Below are 20,880 nucleotides of genomic sequence, written 5' to 3'. Positions count from 1 at the left end.
AAAGCATTCAAGTTAAAAGAGCATTCATTAAGTGAGAAGTATTCAATACAACTTCAACAACCACTTCAAGAGCATTTATTGAAGATTTCCAACTGAAGTGCACATCAAAAGGCTTCTCTTGGCAATTCAAAAGAGATTTAAATTGGTTTTATTTCTGCTCATTAAGGAGTTTTTATTGTATTCGTTGTATATTCACTGTTTTATCATTGTATCTCTTTGTATTTATAGGGACAAGTTTCGGTTGAGCTAAAACTTGGGAAAGATTGATTTGTTTCTTGAAACAGAGTGTGTAAGGCTTGCTCATGCCTAAAAAATAAGTAACTAGCTTGGAAAGAACTAGGGTTATTTAATCGATGGTTTTTGACATTTTAATCGTTTGTGAACAATTTATGGATTGAAATTTCTAAGTAGGGAGCTTGGAGAGTAGATGTAAGTGCTGGATTTGGCACAAAACCACTAAAAATCTTTTTTGTTTGTGGTGTTTTATTTGTTTGCATATTGCATTTTATTTGTACTTACTGTTTATTCTAGTCATTGCACATCACATGCACATCAAAAAGTTATTATCATGTTGTACTTATAGTTCATAGATTTTTAAAAAGCTCAATTCATCCTCCTCTTAGGCTGCATAGCTAAGAAACAAAAGCCTCTCTGTAGGAACCTCACGTCATTGAGCTTGTCGCCATAACTGCTTGACAGTCTCATCTTGAGAGCTTCTCGCCATCTGTTCTTGGAAGCCTCGGGCCATTCCTTTCTTTCCTTTTTGAAGTTCCTTAGCCTTGTTTATAGAGAGGAGGGAGCAAGGATCTATTATATTTTGGAGGCAAAAATCAAGGCATTCCTGTAACTTCCTTTCTTATCTGGATTCAAATCTGTTGTAATCTCCTTCGTTATTTGGACCTCACCAAAAATTTATTTTTTTTAAATTCAAATCTTTTCAAAATACTCGCCATGTGTCAACCGATGATGGATGAATTAGATTTAGGCCACGTCACCTCGGAAAGTGGTTTTTATGTATTTGGTTGACCATAAGAAAGTAAAATAGAAAATACATTTTCTAGTGTAATTTATGTTTGGTTGAATATTTACTTTTTTAGAGAAGTTGCGTAAAATATCTGTTATACCCTTAATAAACAGAGTACAAGAAAAAAAATGCATAAAAGTATTTTTGGAAAAAATATTATATTTTTAAACTTGTTAGAAATTGGCTTTTCATATCCCATATGAGTTTTTTTCATAAAATATAGAAAATTGATTTTTATAAAAAAGCTATTTTTTATTTTTTTAAATCTCCAACTAAATATATTTTTTTTTCGTTGGTCATACTTTTTTTTTTCTATTTTGTTGAACCAAACAAGCCTAAAGCAAGAAGCTAGAAGACAAAATTCACATTGTCTTCATGGTTTCACTGAGCAAGCTAATGCCCTCCTCATCTTACTTTCAAATGAAGTATCAAGTATATGATCCTACATCCCTCACCCAGGGTTATACATCTACTAGTGGAAAAGATGTGTATATATGTGTGTGTGTATATATATATATAAAGTATCTGTCGCCTTTGTTTAGTATAGCTGGGAAAGATTTTTCACTTTTAAAAAAGAAGAAAGGGCAGGGAACCGAAGCCAGCTAATACATGACAGTTTTGAAAGATATTTTTGCTAATACATGCCAACATAAAAGAAACATATAAATTAAAAAAATAATAATTTCAAAGGTTTTAAAACTTAATAAATATTTTAAAATAAAATATGAATACATAAAGAAATCATGGGAGAGATCAAGTAGAAAAAAAAAAAATCAGCTATCATGTCCGCAAATTAATGAAAATAGTTTGCCAAATTATTAGGGTAATAAAAATCATGTAACAATCTTCAGAGAATTTTCAATTTGGAGAAAAACAACAACTAAATAAGTCGATGTAATGTTTTTCTATAATCTAAAACCTAATCCCTAGTACAAGGTCCAAAACACAAACAGTGCTGACAAGCGGCCAGGTTGAGGTCACACCCAAACCCCAACTACCCACGTTTTGGAGGGTGGACCAACCACCTTGTCAGCCGGTGCGTGGAAGCGTGCGCTTCACGAGACCGTAAGACTGGGGTCGTCACGCGCGAGAGAAGGCGAGGGGGGCCGAAAGTTCGCGAGCAGTTTGGGTTAGGGAAGAAGAGTTGGTAGGTAGAATATGCAAAAACGACAATAAAAAATGGGGCCAAGAAGTGGACCAGGCCAGTAGTCACTCCTCCCAAGTCTCGAAGTCCCGAGTCTCAACCCCCCGTCCCCTCTCTCTCTTTCCATTCCCAGCTGGCGTTCATGGAAGCCACCATCGGCGGCGCCGCCTTCTTCCTGACCAGCAGGTCGGCCTTCCCTCCGGCCACCGGCGCCACCGAGGAGGTGCGAACGCTGTGCGTGGCCGGGAGGCGGCGAGGGGGGAGGGTCAGCTTGGCCCGGAGGGGAGCGGTGATGGTGGCGGCGGCGCTGGAGAAGGGCGCCGGAAACGGGGGAAAGAAGGCTGGCGGTGCGGTGCCCAACTCCAACTACGTCGTGCCTCTCGATAAGGCGTCCTGCCTCACCCGCCCGCTTGCCGAGATCCTCCGGGACCTCAACAAGCGAGTCCCCGACAAGATCATCAACACCGCCGACAACTCCATCCCTTGGTACCTCCCTCTCTCTCTCTCTCTCTCTCTCTCTCGCTCCCCCCCCCCTCCTTCCCTCCCCTTCTTTGTCTCTTCAATTTCTTTTTTTGTGTGTTTGTGATCTGCTCTGTTCGTTTTCTCGGAAGCTGTTGCGTTAATTAGTAATAAAGGGTTTTGGGTGATGGCTTTGTGGATCGAGAAAATGATGGCATATGTTACTGGGAGATCTGACATGTGATGGAAACTTTTGGTAAGTTGGGTGTGGAAATGGGAGGAGGGATTATGGATCTGCTGCTGATAACATCGCATCTGGAGCTAATGATATGTGTCTTCTTTTTCTGGTAAACTATATCCATTTCCTTTTCGAGAGGACAGCTTATGTACAGAAGTCAATGTTTTGGGTTCATTATGGTACGATCTCTCAGATCAGAATCTGTGATGATAGGATTCAGGATGTTGTGAATTTGATGAATCAGAAGAGATCATGAATTAGTGTGATTTTGATCTGGAAGCTGAAAGGCTAGTTAAAGCTCTTCGCCGGCTTCTTTATTGTTTCTGGTGGAATGAGCAAGGCTGATGTTTCACAGCAATATTGATGCTTCTTTGTATGCATTCTCCTATTTTCTTGGCTAAAACAGGAGGTATTGAAGTCACAATTTGGTGGTGATGAGGTTATCCAATTTTCTTGCAAGTGGAGTGTTAATGGGTATCCCTGAAAGAAGAGAGAGGCGAGAACTTATATGTTTGGAAGGAAGCTATCATAAGGAATGTTAACCTCTAGACTAGATAATGAGGATGAGTGTTTGTGGAGCAATATTCTCAGTTGAAGATAAGAGTTCTAATCTTAAGATGCTATAGTGTTAGCTAATAACACAATGCTTTAGAAAAACATAATAAGAGGGAATACCAGTTTGTGATTGTTAAAGGAGGGGGAGTGAGGTTTTAGTATCTGTTTTGGTGGTTTAGGTTGGGTGTTTATTTTCCTGGGTTGTGGTATTGACTCTAATCTCGCTACCTGATGGATAATCATCCTATAAGTGAGAAAAGCACTAGACTCTGTGTATATTTGTTTTTATGGACTCTGGCAAACTGATGAGATTGTAGCCCTGTGGGTGGTAGGCTTTTACATGTAGGAGTTTGCCTGCCCCATTGATCAATTTCTTTTTTAACTTGTAGGAAGTACGGTATTTTTTTTTTCTTTCAGTTCATTTGTTTTCAGGCATTTATAACATTATATAAAGAGATATGTGGACATGAAGGGAAGTGCCCATTCTATGGTTACTATGCTCCAAAAAAGATTAAGGAGACTTGTAGATACTTGATATTGATTTTTTTTGTTTTGTTATTAGAAAAAGGACATGGCTGACTCTATTCTGTTTTGCTACTAGTTTATATCAGGATCTATTGTATTTTATGTCCCACTAGGCAAGGAGGATTTTTCCTTGGCGGTGGACTTCACCCCATGTTATTTGGTGGAGGGCTTGAAGGGTAAAATTCATTTGTCCTCCACTAGTGCAATCTTGAGAAAACTTCTGATGCCTCCATTTAGATTGGTAGCTTTGAAGATTACTAGCTATGGTCTTGCTCTTGCTTTACAATTATTTGCTTTATGTGACATCTCTTTATCATCCACCTTATTAACCATCATTATTGCTTTCTTCCTCTTCTTTTATTCATCGTTTTCGCAGTACAATTAACATATGTTGTCGAAGTACAAGTATGTTTTTCTTCTTTGATCTGAATTCTTATTTTTATTTTTATTAGCTCTCTTGCATTCCATTTTTGTATGAGCATGGATTTATATGAGCATAAATCTTGAGAAAACTTTTGGGGCATTCCTTACCTAGTGACATTTTGCGTTGGACCTCAGGTGTAGTAAAAAATGGGCAAGGGTTATCTAGGACATTCACCAGAAGTGATGTGGCGCATTGCGCCCATACACAAGCAATGATTATCACACTTTAATAAATGGGTGTGAATAAAGAAGTTGGTTCAAGAAAGTAGGATACGTTTAAAAACTTGCAATATAGGGTCGTTGATTGGAAAATTGATGAAACTAATAGGTACAATGGCTAGGAGAAGAGTTAACATAGCCTGCCTACAGGAGACTAAGTGGATAGGAGAAAAAAAGAAAATTGGTAAGACAAGTTATAAAATTCAGTATATAGGGAATGATAGGAATCAAAATGGAGTAGGGATTATTATAGATAAGTGTTTAAAAGATGAGGTTATAGACATTACGAGCAGGGTCGGCCTAGCCATCCGATCTGTGAGGATTCATTAGGGCTGGAAGTGGGCTCGGGCCGGCCCGAAGCCCATCGGGTCGGGCCGCCCGCGGGCCGGGCTATGGGCCCGGCTCACTGCATTTCGGGCCGGGCTCGGGCTTAATCATTCAGCCCATTTTTATTTCGGGCCGGGCTCGGGTATTTGGTTGGCCCGGCCCGGGCCCGTCCAAGCCCGAGCCCATTTCCAGCCCGACGCGGGCCACCGATTGTCGAATGCCTTATTTCAACTTTATTTCAAGTTTCATAATGCAAGCATGGATCATCTTTCCTGTTTCTAAATCCTTTTGCATAGCACAAGACTTCAGAATGCTTGCCATAATGAACTCATCAAATTCTGTTCCCATGGACTGGAGGCATCTGAAGAGCTTAAGAGGGACCATATTACTGCTATAATCTGATGTCATGGAGATTGTGAGTGTAGCAGGTGATGGTAGTATTCCACGAAACCAAATCCTTGTAAACAGAGACTGCCTTGAAGTTTATTGGCAAACGGGCCGGCCCAAACGGGCTGGCCCAAATGGGCCCGGGCCGGGCCCGGGCCGGGCTCGGGCCTCGATCCTGTAAAATTGTTCGGGCCTTGGCCCGGCCCGAAGCCCGGAAAAAAATTTCGGGCCGGGCTTGGGTAGGGGTGTGGCCCGGCCCAGCCCGGCCCACTTCCAGCCCTAGGATTCATGCAGGCATTTGTTTAGTTCCTACATAGGTTATGCACTGGGTAGATCTTGAGTACTTATATGGGGCCAAGGAATCCAAATAACATCTTTCGGCTAGCCTTTTTGGATGAGGTCCTGGGTTGTGATAAATGGTATTAGAGTGGACTCGACCTAGGGTTTGTGGACTAGAGGATACTACAACACGGATTCATGGAGGCTGACCATGGGTTGATCATGGTGCTTGTGATTAAATTTGAATGGATTTGTACCCTTAATCTGGCGAGGATACTAGGGCTTAAATGGGGAGAGTATGTGTCGATCCGTGCGAGCATGTGTACATTGGCCATACACTGGGTAGATTTTGGGCACTTATATAGGATCAAGAAACCTAAATAACACCTTCCAGCTAGCCTTTCCAGGTGAGGTCCTAGGTTGTGACACAAACCATTAAGTTTCGGGTATGCCAACTCAAGTTAGCCAGTATGGAGACAGTTTGGTGGTTCAGCTTGTAAGATGTCCGAACTAGACCACACGAAGCAGAACACTCAATTTCACTTGGTTCGGAGCGATCAAGGTGGTTCGAGCCCCTTATCCTTTTTTCGTTCCTTTTTTCATTATTCTTTCCTTTTTCTTTCTTCCTTCCTTCTTTTCTTTTCCTCCTCCCTTCCTTTTTTTTGTTTCCTTTTTCTTTTCCTTCTTTCCTTTCTTTTCCTTTTCCTCCTTTCTTTGTTTTCTTTTTCTTCTTTTTCCCATTCTTCGTTCTTTCCTGTTCTTCGTTCTTCCTTTTCTTCTTTCCTTCCTTTTCTTCTTTCCTTTCTTTCTTTCCCTTTTCTTTTTTTGCAACCTGAATTTGGTGTTAAGCAGTATATAAAACAATCAATATACGAGGAGAATAGATATAAGAAACGATGCTCTATTTATGAGCGTGGTAATGAATAGCTTCTATGGTTTATGAAAAAGCTATTGCTATTTATAGAAGCAGCAAAAAAATGAAAAGATAGAGAGAGAAGCTACATGCCATAAATAAAATATTAAAAATGCATTAAGCCTACAATATTTTTTCCTTTATTTTCTGAAAATCATCAATAGACGCATGAGATATTTTCCAAAGAAAAAAATTGGATGTTAAATCAATATAAACACCAAATTAGTCTCCAACTAAAATACTAAGTTTGAGAACTACAACACTAAGTTCATCTTTCAAGATTATATTAATTAAATTGAAGAAAACTAAACATGACAATATACTAAAAGACATCAGAATTATTATTACTAAAATCTTGTAATACATGATCTTGTTCTTATGATTTGGATGAAAATAGCCTTATTTTCTTTCTTTCCTTTTCTCCTTTCCTTTCTTTCTTTCTTTCTTTTTAAACATCCATAGAGCTTAAAATTATCCTCAAAAAACAAAAATTGAAAAATAAAAAAATTCTGTAATAGTATCGAGCTTATACGCATTTACGTATCGAATGTCAGTACGATGTGGTAGTTGATATTAAGATTGCAAACATTGATTAAAAGAATAGAAGATAGAGTAATCTTGATAAAATTAGTGTTAGGAGAAGAGTCTATTAATATCATCAGTGCATATGCTCTTCAAGGAGGATTGGATAATTCTACAAAGCAATGCTTTATGGAAGACATGAATAGACTAATGCAAGAGATCTAGCGGAGAAAATATTTATTAGACGAGATTTGAGTGGACACATGAGGAAATATAGTGTAGATTTTGAAAGGGTGCATAGAGGTTATGGTTTCAGAGATAGAAATGAGGAAGGTGATGCATCGTTGGAGTTCACAGTTGCATACAACCTAGTGTTGATTAATACTTGCTTCAAAAATAATGACTTGTACTTAATAACTTTTAGAAGTGTGCATAATGCTAGTGAAATAGATTTCTTCCTTACTAGGAAGAAAAGTTTGCTGAACCGGCCGGTTCAGCCCGTACAAACCGGTACCGCCCCTGACCGGTCCGGTACAACCTTAAAAAATGGTTTCGGCCCCTTCGAGGCTGGAACCGAGCGGTTCCACCTTCATACGAGTATGAACCAGGCTGGTTCGCACTGGTTGCTGCGCTTGCGCGAGCTGGGAACCGCACCCGCGCGGGGCAGTGCGCCTACATGCGGGGAAGAGCGCCTGCTCGGGCGCAAGCGAGGAATCGCGCACCCAGCTCGCACCTGCATGATTCCTCACATAGGGAACCGCGCTTGCGATCGGTTCCCCAGCAGAGAATCGTGGCCACGCGTGGTTCCTCGCGCGGGGCAGCCCGCGTGGGCCATTTAACGCCACAGAGTGGCCTTTAATGCCACTCTCTGGCATTTAATGCGTTTGCGCATTTTTTTCGCGTCTGTAGACTTCGCTGCTCTGTTGGCCGATTCGGTATGGGTTCCAACCGGTACCATACCGGTGTCCACCGGTACGTCGGTATGGTCGGTATGACAGACCTTACTAGGAAGATTGATCGAGTTTCATATAAAGATTGTAAGGTTATACCAGGTGAAAGTTTAACCATTGAACATGCATTGGTGGTTTTGGATGTGTGTACTAGAAAATAGAAGAGAATGACTAAAGAAAATAGGAACCCAAGGACTAGGTGGTGGAATTTACAAGGAGAGAAACAAATGGCTTGGTAGTGGAAAAAGAAATTCTAGTTAACATTTAAGGTTAAAAGAAGATGCTACAGAAGACTACTTAAATATAGGAATAGAGAAGCGTATGAAATCTATTAAGTGCGTAAGAAGGAAGTTGAGAGGGGGGGTGTATGAGATGCTAGATTCAAGGCATAAGGCATAGGAAAAGTTACATCGCAAGTTAAAAAATAAGAATAGGAAGAAAAATATTTATAAATTACAAGACTAAGAGAAAGAAAAGCTAGAGATTTGACTCAAGTTAAATGCATTAAAAATGAAGATTAAAAAGGTTTGGTTAAGGGGGATGGGATCAGAAAAGCATGAGAAAGTTATTTTATTAAGTTATTAGTCAGTCATGTAGATGATTTAGGATGCTTACTAGTTCTATTGAGGATAGAAATGTTAAAGATACACTTAGAATTAGAGTATTTGAGGTAAAGGAGACTGTAAAAATGATACAAATAGGAAAAGTGATTAGACTGATGGAATCTGTATTAAGGTTTAAAAGTATTTAAGTGATGTGAGAGTATTAATTTGTTTAATAATATTTTAAATAATGGGAAAATACTTGATAAATGGAGGAAGATCACTACAGGATCAATTCATAAGAATAAAGGCAATAGTCAAAATTATTCTTTGTAGTGTTGAACTCATGAGCCATACTATGAAATTTCGGAAGAGTTGTTGAGCATAGATTAAGGTGTGGCTAAAAAATGTTAGAGAATATATTTGGTTTTATGCCAAGAAGGTCGATTGTGGAAGCTACTTTTTTCATTTGGAGGTTAATGAAGAAGTATCGAGAAGAGAGATAAGACCTTCATATGGTTTTTATTGATTTAAAGAAAGTATATGATAAAGTCCCCAGAGAAGCCTTGTAATAGGTCTTACAAAAGAAAGAAGCTTTTTAAAAATATATTAATGTTATTAAAGACATGTAAGATGGAGTGGTTGCTAGTGTGAGAACTATTAATGGTAATACTAGTTAGTTTCCTAATGCTCTAAGTTCTTACCTTTTTGCGCTAGTTATGGATGAGTTTACTAGATATATTCAGGATGATATTCCTTTGTACACGTTATTTGCAGATAATATAGTCTTAGTGGATGAAAATGAGGTCAGGGTTAATCATAAATTGGAATTATGGATGCATTGGAATCCAAGGATTTTAGGTTAAGTAGGGCTAAAGCGGACTATATGGAATGTAGCTTTAGTAAAATGAGAAATGGATATGAAGGTAATGTAAAAACTGGGGATCATGAAATTTTTATAAATGATCATTTTCAATATTTGGGATTGATTATTCATAAGGAGGGGGAGATTGAAAAGGATGTTATCAATATAATTAAAGCAGGTTGGATAAAATAGATAAGTGCAAGTAGGATTATATGTAATCATAGGATATTTGCTAAATTGGAAGGTAGAGTTTATAGGACAGCCATACAACCGGCTATGTTTTATGATACAACATGTTGGGCAGTTAGAAAACATGTGCATGACATGAGCATGGTGGACATGAGATTCTTGAGATAGATATATGGTAATACAAGAAAAGAAAATAAGAAATGAAGTCATTCATAAAAAGGTGGAGGTAGTTCTAATTGAGGATAAATTGGAGAGAAGCATGACTTAAATGGTTTGAACATGTACAACTTAGGCCAAGGGATGCATCAGTAGAAAGTCATTTGATACATGTAAAAGGAAAGAGGGGTGGAGGTTGATCAAAAATCAAATGGGATAAAGTAGTAAGGAAGGGCTTGATATCGCAACATCTTTTAGAAAATATGATCCTAAATTGAGCGGAATAGAGAAAAAGGATTCATGTAGCTGACCCCAGCTAGTCTAGGATTAAGGCTTAGTTGAGTAGAGTAGAGTTGAGTTGTGTTGTACTCCATTCTCTTTTAGTCTGTCCCTAGGTGTTAGTTATTATGAGTGGAGCTTTATGGCATAGTCTTAAGAGGTATTATTTAGTTTTGATACATTCACTACTAAAATTCAGAATGCCAAGCTTTTCTGGCTTGCATTCTGAATTTTTTCTAAGAATTTCCGAAATAAAGAGCTCACATTTGATTCATTACATGCCCGACATAGATTGAACTTTGGCATAGTATTCAAAATTATTATTTAAGTATACTTATACACTTGCTTAGAAATATGAGGAAAAAAGGAATAATAACTAAAATTAAGTTTATAGAACTGCTTTCCATTAAATATAAATAGTGTATTTCTCTTGATGTCTTTGAATTTCAATGAAATTTTCTAATGTTTATCGAAAGGAAAAAGATATTAATTTATGCTGGAATCAATCAGATGTTGAAACTTGGAATGTATGTTTACTTCTATCTAAATGATTTTGACATGCACCGCTGCATGCACTCCTTGATAATTCTCATGATGTAATGTTATTTTGTTCCTGTATCTTGTCTAGGCTAATTCTTATGTTTCTTTGTTTAGGTATCATACTAACAGAATGCTGAGCTTTTATGCCCCAGGTGTGCCTCTCTTCCTGTATTACTATAATTTTGGTACCGATAGTCCTATTTGATATTTCCAAGTATCATGATATGCCAAGTAAGAGAATTTTGGAGTTGCTGCTAAGTTTTCTGGGTTCCTATGCCTATCTCATTGAAGCTTACCTTCTTCTCTTAAAACTTTTCTTTGTCAAGCATTTATATTTAGAAACCAGGACTTTGAAGCTAGTGTCTAGAGTACAGGATGACATCATGCACACTATAGGTGTAATAATCCCCAGAACAAAATCTGCAAACTTGTTAAGTTATTTCTGCCACTTGCTAGTCATTGAATGTTAGAATCTTGAGGCCAACTTTTTCGTAATTTTATGGAAGATTTGTTGCTGTATTTGCTAAATGGTCACCACAAGGTCCTGTTCATATTCTACTGTAGTACAGCTACTTTATTTGGATGATTCATTTCTCACTGCATAAAATATTATCTTAAGCAAATCATTTTCTCTGGTAGGAGTGAATTCATTTCCCATTTGGTATTTTTGAGGCCTGTTTTGATGTTGGTAGATCTGATCAGTCTGATAAGATCTCGCAAAAGGGCACTTCTTCTGAAAATATGATGGAAGCTAGGGTGGTTGAAGGAGGTTAGGGCGGTTGGAGGAGCCACTAATTCCTAGTTCTTAGGGATAAGATAAATCACTGCGTTAAAACCAGGGATTATTTGCTCCTTTGGCTTCCCAGTCTCTTGAATCATACAGATTTCCAACAAATTTTCAGAAGAGTAGTTCCCACCGGAAGATCTTATCGATCTGATTAGACCTTCTGACATCCAAACAGGTTCTTAGTGTAAGCTGGTGCGAAAGATCTCTCATGCTACATGTACCTATCAACCGGATACTGGTTCTTGATATATTTATGTACTGCCCTTCTCTTTTAATTGCTAAATCAGCATATATGCAAGCTTTTGACTGTTGGTGTTCCAATAGAGGTCAAACTGACATTGGTTGGAACCATTTGCCATTTGATACATATTAGAAATACCTGTTGCATGCACCGCACATAATTTGAATTTTATTGATATATATGTTCATTGATATTTCTTTCTCAAGGCTGGTGTGGAGAAGTACGTAATATTACATTCTCCAACAATGGAAGTGTGACGGTGGTATATCGAGTTACAATTCGAGGATCAGATGGGGAGGTACTTATTGAGACTACAGCTTTGTTCTTGATTCATGATTATTGTGTTCCATATCTACTTGTAACATGAGTAAAATGCTTGATTTTGAAGCATCTGCTTTTTTACTTTTAGTGCTACATAACTACATCCAGTAACAATCTCAGGCTAAATTTTTAATAAAGATGCAATGTTGTATTTTGTTTAACCATCAATTTTTAAATGAGAAGATAAAAATTAACCTTGTTATTTAGAATGACAAGGAAATGTTAGAGCTGCAGCAGGTTTCTGATGGATTTAAGTGATGGCTAGTTAGTGACAACACTACAAGACAGAGGTGGAACAACTTACTAATTTCATAAACATGAACTACTTCGTCCCCATGCCAAATTGAAAAATCATTAACTATATTTCTCAGATAAGAGAAAGGGGTTATGTTATGAAGCCTCTAGACAGAAAAGCATATGTGTGAACCGTAGTGAACCTAAGAAAATAAAATGCAATGTAGGAGCTATTTTAGTGTATGTCAATAGGGCTGCAAGCAGGTCGGGTTGGATTGGGGATGTGCACAACTCAAATCCAATCCACTTTTGAATCAGGTCATTCGGGTTGGATTGGATCAGATTTATATTAGTTTGATCTAATCACTGGATTTTCCAGCTTAAATTGTGTCAAAAATAATCCAGACGAATCATAATATGCACATATAAATTGTTTACTTGATTATATCATAAACATATTATGCAATAAAATAATCAATAAGGACACATGAATATTATCAAAACATATTCTACATAAGATTTGTTCGATAACTGTCCGTAATTATAATCAGTGACATAAATTATGGACGAAAGGAAAACTAATTTTTTATATTTAAGGAGGGTTTTGAAATATCTATTTTACTAGTTGTGAACGGTTTGGGTTGGTTCATGTTTGGATTGTGAGTTCAAGGATCCAAATACAATCCATATCTGAAATAGATCATGTTTTTGAATTTGATTTATTGACATCTAGGGTTGCAAATAGATTGGACATGAAAGATGATCAGGAGAAAATGGTAGCAGTTTTTGCTACCACTAGTTGAGGCTTTGAAATTTGTTAAAGATGGCGATGGTGAAGTGGCAGATTCAAGCATCGGCAATTATGGAATTACACTTACTAGCAACAATATGAAGGATATAAGACATTGGTGGAACAGATAACCTATATAAAAAGTGAAGTTCTCCAGTAATGTATATAGAATGGTCATCAATTTATTCTCACAAAGTAATTACTGGGGAACCTAGACAGAAAGGAAGATCTATGTATACTTGGGAAAGTAAAATTCAGAGTAGTACATGTGGATGTTGGGAAACATAAGTTTTAAAGTGGATATGCAAGCAAGATCAAAGACAAGCACGAGAACAATAACAGGTGTAACTACTACTTATGAATATCTTAAAGACATTTTTGGGTTTTAACTTTAATGCATGAATTCATTTTACTTGTATTTGAAATTTCAGATAACACCCTTTGATGTATGTGAAATGAAATTCATGATGTGAGAGAGGAATTTCTGAGGTAAATGGATTTATGTCTAGCCCAAGATAAATATTCCTTGATTGGATAGCCTATTGAGCATAGTTAGTGATAGATTTACTTGAGTGAAGATTTGGGAATGGGGAAAATATGAGAACTTGCCAAAAGTTTGGAAAGAATTTATATTGTTTTAAAAAATAAAAATTAGTATTTATATTGTTAATTTATAATTTATATCTGTGTCATAGTTTGACATATCTTTTAGGACTAGTTGTCAACCGAACATCAACCCTCTACTTTTCCCATCCAGGCTTCACCCCAGCCATGGCGGTGTTAGGAGTTGCTGTGGTACAATTATATTTCCAGTCACAATAGTTTGCACTAAGGATCAGCATTAAGCCTCTGTCTTTGTTATGTTAGTTATATATGAAGTTACTGCTAATATTCAAGAAAATGTATTTCATGTATGTTATTCGCAGACGATATAGTCTTAGTTGATGAATAAGGTACTAGATTACATATTAAATTGAACTTATGAAAGAAAGCTTTAGTGGATGAGGGTTCTAAGGCTAATAAACAAAGACATCTGATGCAATTTTAGTGAAAGTGGAAATAAAGATGAGGTCCAATTCAAGATTGATGTACAAGAGATACTATAAAGTGATTGCTTTTATTATTTAAGATCTATTATGTAGTGACAAGATCTATTTAAGATAGATCTATGATGTATATGATAGGTTTAGAGCTGGTTGGATAAAGTGGGAGGTGTTTTGCAGTATTTTCTAATCAATGGATACCATGGAGGCTTAAGAGAAGATTCTATTGAGCAATAAAAAGGCCGGCAGAGTTGTATGACTTGGAATGTTGGACAATAGAGAGGATTAAGGAAAGAAAGTTTTATGGTAGAACGAGAATGTTAAGATCAAGGTTCGCCAGACCGATTGTACTGGCGTACCGGTTAGCACTGGTACCGGTACGGTTCCGGTTCGGTACCGGTTCCGCGGCCGCGCGCGCGCGGACATAAAAAAAAAAGCAAAAAAAAAACAACGCGTGGGCACGCTGCCTTTATAAGATTTTATAACTAACAAAAAAAAGACAGAGGAACCGCGTGGGCACGCTGCCCCGTGCGGGGAACCGCGCGCAGGTGCGATTCCCTGCTGGGGAATCGGCCGCGGGCGCGGTTCCTGTGTGGGGAATCGTGCGCGTTCTCCGCTCGCACGTCCGCGCGGACGTGTTAAATGCCACAGAGTGGCTTTAAATGTCACTCTGTGGCATTAAGAGGCCCGCGCGGGCTCCAGCCGCATGGGCGCTCTTCCCCGCGCGCAGGGCATGTTGCCCCGTGCGCGGGCGCTCTTCGAAAATGTGGTTGGATCGGTGCGAACCGGGCCGGTTCACGCCGGTACAAGTATGGAACCAATCGATTCCGACCCAGTTTGGGTCGGAACCGTTTTTATACGCTGTACCGTACCGGTGTCGAACCGGTCAGTTCAGCATACCTTGGCTAAGATAGATGTATGGTAAAACTAAATGGATAGATTAAGAATTTATATATTAGAAGAGGTATAGGAGTAGCACATATTAAGGATAACGTGCCGGAAAACATTGAGATGGTATGGTAATGTACAACAAAGAGATAAGGGGACTCTAGTAAGGAGAGGTATTATGATTCATGATAAAGGTTGCAAAAAGTAAGGACCTCGTAACATAGAGGTTATGAGGAAAAAAATGAAGTAGCCTGGGATATCATTAGAAGTGGTCTTGAATGGGAATACTTGGGGAATGAGGATCCCTAATGTCAAACCCAAATATTTGTGAAAAGCTGTGTGGTTATGTTTATGGTATGTTGTCTTGTGTGAAACCAAGTATGGGAGAGGCAAAATCAGTAAAGAGTAGCAAAACAGCACTACTAGCACATAGGCACATAGCACTGTTTTTTTGTTAGCTACAAGTGTTTCTTGAATTCGTCATGAATAAATCACGAATATTGATTAAATCTTTACTGATTTAATTTCCTAAATAACTTGGAGACTATTTGACCAAAGAAAGAGTCATGTATATTTCAAAAGGAAATCAATAATCAGGAGAATATTGCGAATGTCTTATTCATGTAATGGTTGTAAATGATAAAGCATGTTAATGCTCCATCTTCATGCATTTGATGTTCTTCTGGTTGCATTTTGTTTTAGCTAAAATCATATGTTGAAAATAATGTCATTCCAATTAAGGAATGGCAAATGCATCCTCTAAAGAAGTCCATCTTGCTGAAATCTTCTTGTCAGTTTATAAGCTCTGCAATTTGCATATAGCGCAAGAAATCATAAACTTATTTATGGGTGTATTTGGCTATGCCGGTTTTCTTGATTCTAAAAACTAGAAATAAGCCCACCATTTTTGTCCTGTTTCCTGTTTTTGAAAGGTAAAACATGTTATTGCTCAAAAAACAACAGTGAAAAACATGCTGAGCAACCACAACTTTTTCATAATTCAAGGACAAGAAATAGGAAAGCATGTGTGATATTGGTAGTCGTGGCACTGGTGTGGTGGCTGGCATTGGCAATGGCAGTGGTGGTGGTGGCTGTGATAGCAACAGTGTTTAATGATGTAACATAATTTTTTTGATGTAGATAATCCTCCTTTGGAACTTGAACTCATTGGAAGGTTGTGAAATTGTCTTTCTAAATTAGAAATCAATTGTTTTAGGCTGCTATACTAGTTTTCTAATTTCAAAAATGTAAAATAGATGATAGGAGTGCAAAAGCATATCTCGAATCACTTCTTCCTTACAAGCCCAACAAAGTCCCTCATCATTGCTGAATCACTGGTTCCCTAGAGTTCCACTACTGTCGATCTGAGGAGAACCGCAAGAGCCTTCTCCTGCATCACAACTTAAAAACTTTAAATGGCAACCGAAGAGAGGACAAAGAGCACCAGAGGGGGGAGAGGAAGAGGAGAGAGTTGGTCAGTGATTGATGGTGGTCTCTGGGGCTGCTCCAAGGACACCTTAGTTGTGGTGGAGTCCTCACATCTATAGGACTTTTCCAAGGATAAGGCCTACCCTAAGTATAAATTTGTCCCGAACCTCTCAAATCCTTCTGAATATAGGATAAGGCCTTCTCCTGCATCACAACTTAAAAACTTTAAATGGCAACCGAAGAGAGGACAAAGAGCACCAGAGGGGGGAGAGGAAGAGGAGAGAGTTGGTCAGTGATTGATGGTGGTCTCTGGGGCTGCTCCAAGGACACCTTAGTTGTGGTGGAGTCCTCACATCTATAGGACTTTTCCAAGGATAAGGCCTACCCTAAGTATAAATTTGTCCCGAACCTCTCAAATCCTTCTGAATATAGGATTAGATGTGGACATCTACCCATCCTGTTTAAGCCAGTCTTTGCTGGAGCCCAACAAAAAAGCAAGAAAAAGAAAATGGCAGTAAAGCCAATTGAGCCATTAGGATTTGTTTGAGAGGCTTGTTTTTCTTTTTTTTCTTCAATCAAATATTTCTTCCACTTAGAGTTTTATTTTTGTTTGTTTGTTTGAAAAGCAGCAACCACCACCATCTCTATAATTGCCACCTTCTGCAACCTACCACAGCAGTTGCCACCGCCATCACCATGACCATCCACCACCACAGGCAAACCACTACCATTGTTGTCGCACTGTCACTGCCACTCACCGCTACTAGCTTGCCTTTGTCATGTGCCACCATCACTGCTGCCACAGCCACTTGGCTGCTTTTATCATCCAGCACCACAAGTTCACCACTGCCATCACTATTGCCGTAGCTGCCAACCATTCACTGATAACACTGCTGTCACCACCACTGGGCTCGCTACCACTTGCAAAAATGTTGTTCTGTTGTTTCAAAATAATTATGGCTATTTCTTTTTCCCTTTAAAAAGCTGAAAACAAAACAAAATTAGCTGGTTTTTTTCCTGTTTCTTAAAATTAAGAGCAGCAATGATGCCAAATGCAACCATTCTTCCTCTTCTTTTTTAATTGGTTTTCTTGTGTTTTTACCAAGGATGATCTTGCAACCTTTTACTAATCAGACCTATAATCATTGACTTCTCAAAGTAGGATGCATAGGCAGAGTTGCTTGCATATAGATTCAGTCTGACACATGGACATTGAAGAACATGTAACATGATATGTATAAATTTTGTTTTTGTTGTATGACCCGACAATAACAGTATAGTTGTGCTTATGGTTTTGTTTTTTTCCATTGAGGATATAAAATGCCTCATCATATCCTTTCAGATGAAGGTATGCAGATATATAAATAATATAAAATCTTATAAAGGCTAACAAGAAACATGTTTTTTAACGAATAAGCAGTCAAGTATCCTGATACCAAATTTTGCTTGTCCTTTATGAGTGCAGGCACACCGTGAGTCCACTGGAACAGTGTCTCTAAATGATGGACGGTTTGAAGACCCCGTTGCTGCAGCAGAAGAAATATCTTTTTGCAAAGCCTGTGCTCGGTTTGGTTTTGGATTGTACCTCTATCATGAAGAGGAGATTCTGTAGAGAGGATTATCTCTCCATCTCTCAAGTATTCTATGACTTTGTCGTCACTTATATGAGTTAGAACTGTTTTTAAAATGTTAAATCTATCGAAATTTTACTCGTGCATAAGACATGCATATTCCTTAGTGTAAATATCAGACACCTGGTGTTGCTGTGCATCTTATGTTTTTGTAGGCCTTCCGTTCCAATTTATTCTGTTAGATGTGTAACTGGCAGAGTTGACGTTGATGAGGTTGTGTTAGAAGTGTTTATATCCCCGGCGACAAACATTTTAACATTCTTAGATACTATTGATGAGGTGATGTTGCAAGCGAATCTTCACACCAGGATAAAACAGTCTTTCTTCAATCTTATTTCAAATTCTCAGCTGCCTCGTTCAGATTGTGAAGACGTATGAATACTAAAATATTCCAAATGCCTATAGCAACGGAATTTGTCTTGTAAATTAGCAACAGTTTCCAACGCTATTGAAATACGAGTCTATGTTTTACATTGCTTAAAACTTTATCCGATTTTATGTGAAAATATGGACGACAGCTCTCAGGCTAAAAAAGGTTGCATGCAGAAACATAGTCGCCGGTGGGGTTGGTTTGCTGACCAGCTAGTTATATTTGACTTGGTGCAAAATCTTCCTTGCTACATTACAATGATTACGAGTATATGTAGTTAGATTGACCTTTTGTCTAAATATGCGTTGTAAGAGAATTATAAAAATGATGTACCAAGCCGAAATATGCATGCACTTGCATGCCTGTGTATGTAATAAAGCATTTCTATCATTCTGGACACGTTTATACATGTAAAATAAATTCACGAGTCATACGTGCATGTACATGCATGCACAAAAATTTGTAATTCAAGCAAATGCATGTACTGTGTATGCGTACTTTAATACAAATGTGGAGTACAGATGCAAGCATATATGCTACTGTGTACTTACATTTATGTTCATATTTATGCTTACATGTACTAGATGATGTATTTACATACATATATGCATGCGTGACACTTTATTGAATACACCCCAAGAACTCAAAACTCATAAATATTCACTTAATTAGGCCATGTACATAAAATTAGCATAGTAGAAAGATGTCAGATTTAAATGGTCATATTTTAGGATAGATGATACGTGAATATTGTTACCATTGAGATCAGTATGATCGAGGTGCCGAGCTAGTGAGGTTGTTGGATGGCTCGGCAGTCAACCAACCAGGCTATATAGATTGATGATTCATTAGAGATGATGCTGAAAAGTTGAGATCGTCTTGGGTCTTCGCTCCAACATCGGGTTCAATTTAAAACAGCAAAGACGAAGAAATTCTCTTGTTAAAGAGTGTCCGGTGGGAAATTCTCTGATACCTAAGTCATAAAGACTCTTTAAGGAGTGGAGTTTGAGAATGGTAGAGTGACCATACGATAGTGTGTGAGAGCTCGAGAGCATCTATCTAGAGGGTTCTGTTGGGATGGATTGTATAGAAGAGGGTTGGCGCCCGTAGTCAGAGGATCCGGGCATGTGGATCGGCCGTCTTTAGCAAGCTATCGCACATTCCGAGAATCATGTACATTTGTTTTGCACGCACATCACTCTCCGCACATCTCACAGGTGTGGTTTGGAAAACCGCTCACGATCATGGCCGAGGTGTTGCTAGCTGGGGAAAGATTTTGAAATTCAAAAGACACTTCGCACATTTCTAGGTTGGCCTCATGGCAGGCCTTGGTTGATTGAATAAATGCTTTACGAAAGGGTTTAAGTCGCTGGTCCTCCACATCGGCTATAGTTGGTTCCGAGGCATATCATTTGCCCCCCACTTCCTAGGCCAAGCCAACTCGTTGGCTTAAGCAATGGAAGGAGACCTTTTGATGAGGCCAACCAGCCGAGATGACCTGTGAGGTCAAACCAAGCGATACTATTATGCCGTTGTGGTTGTCCCTTCGGTTTTGCTACAAAATTTTTTTGAAAACTGCATTTATAAAGGGCTTGGCTACTCCTAACTCCCAAAGCATTATCATTTGTGGCACAAATATCGATGCAATGATTAGATGTTTATGGGATTGATGGAGATTTGAGTCACCATTTGAAAGCGAACGTTCGGACGACACGTGGCGAGGACTTTACTAGGATTTTGTCTAGTACTTCTGAGGTTCTATATAAGGCAGAAGGCCGACGTGTTCCCCCTACCTTATCCTCTTGTGCTTTGAGATTTAGAGAGAGAGGGGAATGCAAGGATTTGGTCTGCATCTGTTCCTTCTATGCCCTTCTACTGGAGTTTAGCCCTTCCACTGGAGTCCATTCACTATAGTGAATCTTTGGTAGGTTTTTCTTGTCTTTGTTCCCGGCTTGTCTTGGGTCTCCTCTTCTCTTATTTCATTTTTCTACCTTTGTTCTTCCCCAATGGATGATCCTATTGAGCATTGGTCCATGGATGTTGAGAGAGCAGGCTAGGACTCACTTGATAGAGCTTCCGTGGCCTTGGGAGGAAGCTACTCCAAGGTTGTCTCATGTTCACATACTGAAAAAAATATTCCGAAAGAGTCCAACATTGATCGGATTCAGGCCGACTTCTTTATCCCTCAGGGCCGGCCCGAGCCCTAGGCGACTGAGGCGGTCGCCTAAGGCCTCGGGCCAATGGAAGGCCTCCGGGAGCAGAAGCTGGCTACGAGTCTTCCCCCTTGATGGAAGGGAGGTGGAGGGTTTCCTGGCCTGCAGAGGGGCAACTGGGGAAGTTGGGGACGGTAGTTATGTTTTGGGTGGAGAGAGAGAGAGAGAGAGGAGGGATTTGGTTGGCTTGATACACGCCTGAAGCCACTCTTATCTTTCATCCCTTCTCTTTTTTGGTTTTCGTCTTGGTTTTCCTTCCCTCACAAGTCATTACTCCTGATCCAGCTGGGCCATCAGGAAGAAAGATAGGGGGATTGGAGATGGACTTTTTGGAGGGTGGAGATTCTTTTAATTTTCTCCTCTCGGTTTCTTCTCCCCTCTTGGGTGGTAGAGAGAGA

At 38.9% G+C, this 20,880-nt stretch overlaps 1 protein-coding gene across 1 annotated transcript; it reads left to right on the top strand.

The window, feature by feature from the left end:
* The first annotated feature begins 2,227 nt into the window (after positions 1 to 2,227).
* Positions 2,228 to 18,038, top strand: LOC113462648 (DNA repair RAD52-like protein 2, chloroplastic). The gene is made up of 4 exons (XM_039129867.3): positions 2,228 to 2,654; positions 10,651 to 10,688; positions 11,771 to 11,862; positions 17,734 to 18,038. Exons 1-4 carry the CDS (start codon positions 2,311 to 2,313, stop codon positions 17,878 to 17,880), a joined length of 621 nt encoding a protein of 206 aa, XP_038985795.1. The 5' UTR covers positions 2,228 to 2,310; the 3' UTR covers positions 17,881 to 18,038.
* Positions 18,039 to 20,880: the final 2,842 nt, after the last annotated feature.

This window comes from Phoenix dactylifera, chromosome 12 (genome assembly GCF_051530095.1).
Source record: "Phoenix dactylifera cultivar Ajwa chromosome 12, Ajwa_hap1_PhDact_Kaust_v1.1, whole genome shotgun sequence".
In the NCBI taxonomy this organism is placed as follows: Eukaryota; Viridiplantae; Streptophyta; class Magnoliopsida; order Arecales; family Arecaceae; genus Phoenix; species Phoenix dactylifera.
This window is presented reverse-complemented; position numbering and strand designations above follow the sequence as displayed.

Excerpts from the sequence above, each read along its gene's own strand:
- LOC113462648 (XM_039129867.3), top strand. The coding sequence starts at position 2,311 with ATGGAAGCCACCATCGGCGGCGCCGCCTTCTTCCTGACCAGCAGGTCG. Across the intron at positions 2,655-10,650 it reads GCCGACAACTCCATCCCTTG|GTATCATACTAACAGAATGC; the intron begins GTACCTCCCTCT and ends TTCTTTGTTTAG. Across the intron at positions 11,863-17,733 it reads TTCGAGGATCAGATGGGGAG|GCACACCGTGAGTCCACTGG; the intron begins GTACTTATTGAG and ends TTATGAGTGCAG.